Source organism: Acanthisitta chloris, unplaced genomic scaffold, assembly GCF_000695815.1.
Source record: "Acanthisitta chloris isolate BGI_N310 unplaced genomic scaffold, ASM69581v1 scaffold45882, whole genome shotgun sequence".
Lineage (NCBI taxonomy): Eukaryota > Metazoa > Chordata > Aves > Passeriformes > Acanthisittidae > Acanthisitta > Acanthisitta chloris.
The window spans coordinates 14,024-21,685 of NW_008660749.1; the positions used below are offsets into that span (position 1 = coordinate 14,024).

A 7,662-nucleotide genomic window follows, 5' to 3' on the forward strand; every position below is an offset into this window, starting at 1 on the left:
ATGGAGGGTAAAACCTTTGCTAGATTTTTTTCCATGAGAATATCTCAAATAGAAAGTTTGTCCTGCATGTTTGGATTTCTTCATGTCCTCATTTCTTTCCTGTGCAACAGGTTTTATACCCCCTGACTTCTTTTTGGACAAATCCTGAGGGGGAATCCAGTCTTTTGGGTAGAACAGATGGAGTCCATTGTGATTGCAGATGTGGCAGCAAGAGGAAAGCAGTGGGATCAGACCAAGTGTTTGGGCAGGTTTATGATAGCCTTTGCATCACTTCTGTGTCTGGAGCTTAGCTGTAAGGAAATGTTCAGGTATAAAACCATTGCAGTGTGGTTTGAACAGAGGTTTGTCCTGAGCCTGGGCTGGGTGTAGCATGGCACTGCCTGGCATGCCAGCTGAAACTAATACTTATTCCAGGTGACTGTTCTCATTTTAATATCACAAAATCAATGCAGAAACTTCCAGCTCAATAGCTTAAGAGATTTCTTACACACTGACAAATGTAGAGTGATGAGTGACCAGTGCATTCAGTGACAGCTGTGCTGGGAGTTTTGCAAGTAATTAGATATCCACATAATTTAGAACATGAGTAGTTCTGGTTGCGTTGAGAATATTCATATTGAAATTCAGCATGTAGAAAAGCTTGTAGGGTTATTTTCTTACCAGTGCTGCATAGAGATGTCCTGTTAGCATCTATTTATAAACACAGTCGTCATCATTAGCCAGAGTTGTACTCATTGATTGTTCCAGGCTGCAGGTAATGACTCTGCAAAAGAATCAATCTGGGATGCTTTTTACTTACATTCACCTAAATTAGTTTATTAGAGATGGAGAGAAAGTGGCATTTTAGAGTGTTTTGTTTTAAATGTACTGTTTCTGTTCAATGCTGAGTGGAACAGGTACGAGCAGAGTTATAAATGTGTAATTTCAGTGTAAGGTTAATTGCTCATAGTGAATTCATTCTCAAGTCACTCTTTCACAGTGAGCTGTAGTTTCAGACAGGAAATATTGTGAGGAGAAAGAAATTTAAACTTTTAATACTTAGTTCATTTAAGTTCATTTTAAAAGAATTTGCCTTTAATAATGAGAAGTTATTTGGACCTTACGGGTTCTGTGTAATTACATCCCCCAGATGGCTTTGCAAAAGTGGTGATGATGGTACAGAGAAGTGCAGCAGTGTGGGTGCTCTGTCTGCTTTTCAGGAAGCTTTCCCTGGTCCAAGCTGATGGAGAGCCTGCAGTCAGGGCTGGGACACAGCACAGAGGCAGTGAGTACACATTGCCCTAATCCATGGGAATCAGCAGGATTTGTTTTTACCACCTTCATCTCATCAGAGCTCTGTCAGATGCCATTTCTTTCCCCGTGTAGATTTCTGGGTGTGGCATTCTGCTCCTTTGGGTGTCAGCTGGAGTGTTTTGTGTCCTGCTTTATCCCCTGGGTCTTGTGGTCAGCACTTCCGCATGCACTCAAGGCTCTGCATTGAAACTCTCACATACCTGCTCACCCACTTGAAGGCTGTGTGCAGTATTTACTGATCTCTTACAGCAAAGTGGAAGGGAAAAAGCAAAGTTCAAAGATCTGAATATGGTTGTAATTGCAGGTATATGATAAGAGCATAGTCCTGCTTTGGTAGCCATGGATCTAACTTTCCCAAAGCACAGCTCTGGGAATCAGTGTTAGGAACAGATTTCAAGGTAAAAGATTTTAAACTTCCAGCATGTATTAGCTTCCTGCCAAATTATCTAAAATTATTCTGAACACTAAGGAGATTTAGAAAGAATTTTCCCACATAGAAATAATTTTAACTTGAGCACAATTGTACATCCATACAACAGTGATCATAATTACTGTGTAAGTGCAATACATAACACTTAAGGAGCATTTTTATTGTGTTTGAACAGCACTGTATTGGTACATAGGGTTGTTGAGAGGCTTGTGATATTGTTCCTAGGTACTAAATGAGGTTATCTGTGCTGCATATGGGATCAGGCTGAAAGGACAAATGTGCTTGATTCATGAGGCATATCTGCTTTGTGGGTGAAGCCCACTCAGCCTGTGGGAAGGCTCGTGTTGTCCTCCACTGCCTAGCCAGGCTGTTCCCATCCTCTGGCAGCTTGTTGCAAAGTTGGTTTTGGAAAGAACAATGAGAGATTCTGCACACCCAACTTCCTTTTTAGGTAGTGTTTGTGTCACAGAGTGAGCAAACCAACACTGAGCAGGAAAGATGTGTGTGAAGGTGAAGGGTTTTGTCAATGAGTGCCAAGTACTCTATTTAGAGTTGAAAACACATAGAATATCTCACTAAAATCAGTGTTGATTTGTAAGAGATTCTTTATATGAAGAAAGTACAGAAGGTTCTTGTAAATGGTTAACACCTTAGCTGGTGTTACCATTAATGTCAAATAATCCTATAAGAATTAAAGACTGTAAAGTATTTGAATGGTCTAAGGCCATTAGTTGCTGGCACAGCACAAGAAGTGATGTACAGAGGAGATGGAGCAGTGGCTGTCTGTAGTTCTTTTAGTTGAGATACTACCACCTTCCAGGCATGACTTCTGTCCTCTTTGGCAGTGAAATTGTCATCCTGTTCCAGAGAGGAATGGTCCATCCAGGGCTGCATGGCAGGCCTCAAGGCTCAGTGTTGGGGGTGCCCAGAAAGCACCAGGTAAAGGAAAATGCACAAAGATATAGTTGTTAGGAAGGCAGTAGGACAGAGATCACATCTGGTGTCTCCCTCCATGAATGACAAGGATAAAAATGGGATTACAAAGAGAGTTACCACTGCTCAGACGCCACAGTTGGATGTTACGTGGAGACCTGTAGTGCCACTGGTGCCTCCTCAGTGGGTGCATCCACAGCCTAAAAGTTTATGTTCTTTGGCACTTTTCCCCAAAAGTTCTGGAAGAATGAATTTGACAGTAACACAGTGATGTAACATCAATCCATTAATATTTGCTTTGGTTGCATGTTGTGGATTCCCTGTTAAAAAACAGAGTTTTAAAAACTCTGTTTAAAGAAGTGGCTCTAGGAGCACTGCAGCAGCTGGGAATTGTGCCACGTTGGGGTGTATGGGGTTGTGTAAACATTAATTAGGGGCTGGGAGAAGCACACTGATAGATCACGGCAGCAGCCTCACCCTGCTTGTTGCAGTTCCAGTTCTGTGTCTCTGAGTGAATCACAAGGGTGAGACTCACCATACAAAACACCCGAAAGGGGCCTGAAAATCACTTTGCCTTCACCTGGTGTGCAGTGAATTTTAACAGAGGAATCTCCCCCTGCCTGCAGAGTCTGTAGGGATTAGTTACTCCATGATTCTCAAATGCCTGGTGCATTGCTATATTTGAGGTATTTGCTGGTTTTTAAATGGAATTAGGTTTTGTAAATACTTTGTCAGCCCCATTTCAGTGGGTGTCCAGTTTATATAAACCTGAAGAAATGCTGTGTCCAAACCCTGTGTTTAGCCATGATTTATCCTACAGCACCTCCAGCAACTACGAAAACTAACAGCACTTACAGTTGGAAAGAGCAGAGACTGATTGCTTAAGATATTCTTTCCAGTTAACATGGTATGTGCTTTCCTACTTTTAACATGGAAATAGAATTTCCTCCCAATACATTTTCCAGCATAAAAGGTGAAATAATTTGTGGTGCCAAACACTTCAAACTGTTGTTAAGCGTTGCCTCCTCTTATTGCACTAGTTTTACAATTCAGTTTTTGATCATTTACTGCCCTTTTGATGGCCTTTTTAACAAATTTTTTCCCCAAAAAACCCCCCATTTTTTACTGCTGAAAAATGCTCATGTCCTTCTGATTGCATCATGGAAGGCTCAAAGGAGTTTGCCACAGACTGTGGGTGACAGAAGCACTATGTGGGGTGAAGGAATAAATCAGAATCATCACTCTTTGGTATGTTTCAGAAATATCAGAGTAATTTAAGACTGAGATGTGATTGTGTGTTCTTATGGAGTGATATACTGCAATATTCTTTTATAAAAAATTTTAGCCCATGTAGCATTAAATTCTGCAGTTTGAATTGATAATAATGTAAATTATAACCCAAAATTTAAATTTTACAGTTGAAGAGCACACGGTGACCTGTGTAAAAGTATGAGCTTCACTTTGTGAACCATTTTTTGAAAGAGCACTTTCCTATTGCCAACTTAGCATGTGAATGAATTTTGAGATTCTCTCATTTGTTATGATCTGTAGAAGTGAGATTTCTTTACTCTGTCTGTTAATGGGTAAATCCATCATACAAATGCTGAAACAAAGCACCTTATACTATGCTGCTTAAACTTGCTTGTAATTGCACCTTTTGTTATCTGCAGAGTTTCCCTGTGGGTCTGGGGGAATGATTAACCAACCTACAGCAGCATTTGCTTAGTTTCTCTTTCAATACAACCTCGTATTGTGAGTTCAGTGCTTCAGAAATAAATGCTATTTCATTTGTCTGCTTTTGCTGTGTATTGTTCATTTCTCTTCTAAAAAACCAAATGAAGGCCTTTATAAAACTGTAAGAATTTTAAAATGAAGAGTATTTTAGCTATTTTCCCCCCCTACTGAAGTAGCTCCCACTTCAAATCTAACTATTTTAAAGTAATTTTGGCTTCAAAATAAACTGTATTTTAATTTGAGCCATTCTTTAAGCTTGGGCATGTACTTCTATATAGCAACTAACCTTGTTGCTTACTGCTCTGTTAATATGTACATATACATTAAAGGAGGAGCAGAAAAGACACAGTGAAGCATCACCACCTCTCTTGGGGCTGTGGAAGTCACATCTTGGGCTGGTTTTGTGCTATGTAAACAAAGTTTTTCTGTAGGAGTTGTATCTTTATATTAAATCAACCAATTTATTTCTCCTTAAACAGACAACAACCCTTAACATCAATCAAACCGACAAAGAGGCACACCTTAACAAGAAAATGCACTTCAAGAAGCCACAGGAGTTTGAGCCTTTGGTGGTAGGTCAGCACCAGTATGGAACTCCAGCCTTGGAGCCTTTATTGCATTTCGTGCTGTGACACCTGAGATTATTTCACTTAAAATAAGTGTAAGATTCCAGTTATAAACATAAAAAATGGATTTCTAACTGAAAACTTCATTGATACAAGCAGTGGTCTCTTCTCAACCCTGTCCTTTGAAGTTCAATGCCCTGACCTGGCAGTGCTGGCTGCTCACTGACCCAGTGTCCTGCACACCAGTGCAATATTCCCCACAACACTGGTGGATGATGGATTCCACGGACTGCAGCCCTGGACACGTTTGCCTGTACTGTCTGTAAGGACTAAGCCACAGAACAGAGCCCACTCTTGCTTGCAGTACTGTGGTGTTTTCATGCAGCAGCTCATCAGCAGATGACAATTCCTGTGCCTGGCTCATCAGCTGGCTCTGTGTTTTCATTGTTAAATGGCATAAAGCAGAATTTCCAGCTGACAAATGGGTCTGTGGCCCACGCCTCCTCTGTCAGTTCCACATCATGGCATCGGCACCAGTAGGCTGCTGCAATGAGGAAGCTGTTGATGAAACACAGCCAGGGCACATTCATGTCCATGTAGGCAGGAATCTGCAGACCAAGGAGCAACAGGAGAACCTGAAGGACAACAAAAGGTGCCCAAGTGCCCAGAAAACAGATGAGGAGCCTGCTCAGGAGCTGCCACTTGAAGCAAGAGCTGTTGTTAGACACATAGGAGAACATCAAAACAGGCTGCTTGGCAAAGGAAATGAGCCTGACCGACAGCAACATGGATATCACCTCCTTCCTGCAAACCAGGAGAGCTGTGCCCAAGAGCAGCACCATGGCACACGACACTGAGTAGCTCTGCAGGCTGGCAGAGAGCGGACACTGGTCAGGAGAAAAACTGTTCTGTATTTCCAGTTCTTCATAGACAGCAGGAACTTTGAGAATGCAAAAAACCCCTGAAGTCCATATAACCACCACAGTGAATGCATAAAGGAATTTCTGACCTCTTCTAGGGAACTGGGATGTTTGGGAGACAGTGGTGTAATAATCCAGAGCAGCCACGAGGTACACAGGGAAATGCAAAATGCTGTAGGTTAGAGAAATGATCTGAGTGAAGAGGCAGATATGGTATTTGGTGAATCTCATGCCCCAGAGAGCAAAATCCTCAAAATAGAAAATGAAAGAGAGAGTCAGCAGCAGCACAAGATCAACAAGTGCCACTGAGGTGCAGAAGTAGCCCATAAAACTAACTTTCACATTCTTTGGCTTAACTTGCAACATGAAGAAATTAAGGGAGACTTTTCCAAGCATAATCAGGAGCAACACACTGCTAATTTCAAGGGGTTGGCTGACGTGGGTGCAGTGGTAGTGCCCAGAAGCATTTTCACAGAGTCTGGCAGCCATCCTCCAGGAGTCAGAACCAGCCAGAAGTGAGTATCACAGGGCACAGAGCTCCATGGCTGAAAAGAAAAAAAAAAAGTTAAATTATTTCGGGGTACCTCTACCAATACTTAATTCTCCATCACAGCAACTACCCAAGCTACACCTGAGATTTCCAGGGTCCTTAATTAAGAGTAAATAGCTTCACTAACACATTATCAACGAGTGCCTACACTTTATGTTCTTCATACATTCTGGAGAGTTAAAAGTTCAACATAGACCTAAGTTACTTTTCTAGCTTCAAAGAAAGGTTTGGGAAATAATGTTGACTATGTTCCTTTCTTGTAGAAAACATGGAAGTCTTTCTATCCAGCAGGGCAGAGGGATGGAGGTTTCAGAGCACAGAAATCCTACAAGACACAGGAGATGTTGCAGCATGACCTCACACCTCATTATGCTCATAGAGTCTACATGAAACAGACACTGCAGAAATACCCTGAAAGCAGGAAAAGCATCAATGCAGCTCATCCTTTTTCAGTGCTAACGTCCTGGAGGTCTGAGGCAATCTAAATCACACACACTTCACTAGTGATTGGGCTTTTTTGTTTACCTTTAAGCAGCAGAAGTACTACAGTCATAGGCACCTCAGAACAGCTGGTTTTCCTTTCAGAAACCGTAAGTTTCCATAAGATAACTATTTTCTGTGCATTAATTCCTAAGCAAAATGAACACAGGTGGCCTCGAGTACATCAGCAAGACACATCAGACAAAGCTGTATGTGCTTTCCTCTCTCTTTCCTTAAAGAATCAGGATGGTGTCAGTGATCTCAGCGACAGCAAAGAGCAGAGAAGCCAAGGCAGCTGTAAAAGCGAATTACCTCTTAGGCTTCTCTGCTAACAGTGGATTTAAATAGACACCTGCATTTTGTTACCAGCTTGCCCGAGTTACTGAACGTTTGAGTTAGTGAACGTTTGAGATCCTGCACATTTGAATTCATGTGTCCTGAAAAGCAGAGTAAGAGCAACTAGAAGTCCTTGGCAGCACGACGCGAGAAGCATCCATGGAACTCGATTCCAGGCCTACCTGTGCTCGCCGCTTCACTCTGCACAAGCACATTTCAGCCATCCTCTGCCACCCAACAGCCTCACAGTACGCCTGAATTCCACGTGTCTTATCTTCACATACCTGACACTTGTGCACGCAGAAAGGAGGAAACCTGCGCGCAAACAGGATCCAGCTAGGTGAGCGTCTAATAGCGATCATTTACACATCGTAACACGGCACCAGCTGCACGCGGGTCCCACCCGACCCGACCCGACCC

General features: G+C 42.2%; 1 protein-coding gene across 1 annotated transcript; it reads right to left on the minus strand.

Annotated features, from left to right (window-relative positions):
- Window positions 1-5,348: 5,348 nt before the first annotated feature.
- On the minus strand, window positions 5,349-6,365 carry GPR160 (G protein-coupled receptor 160). The gene has a single exon (XM_009069911.1). The coding sequence runs from the start codon at window positions 6,363-6,365 to the stop codon at window positions 5,349-5,351; it is 1,017 nt and encodes a 338-aa protein (XP_009068159.1).
- Window positions 6,366-7,662: the final 1,297 nt, after the last annotated feature.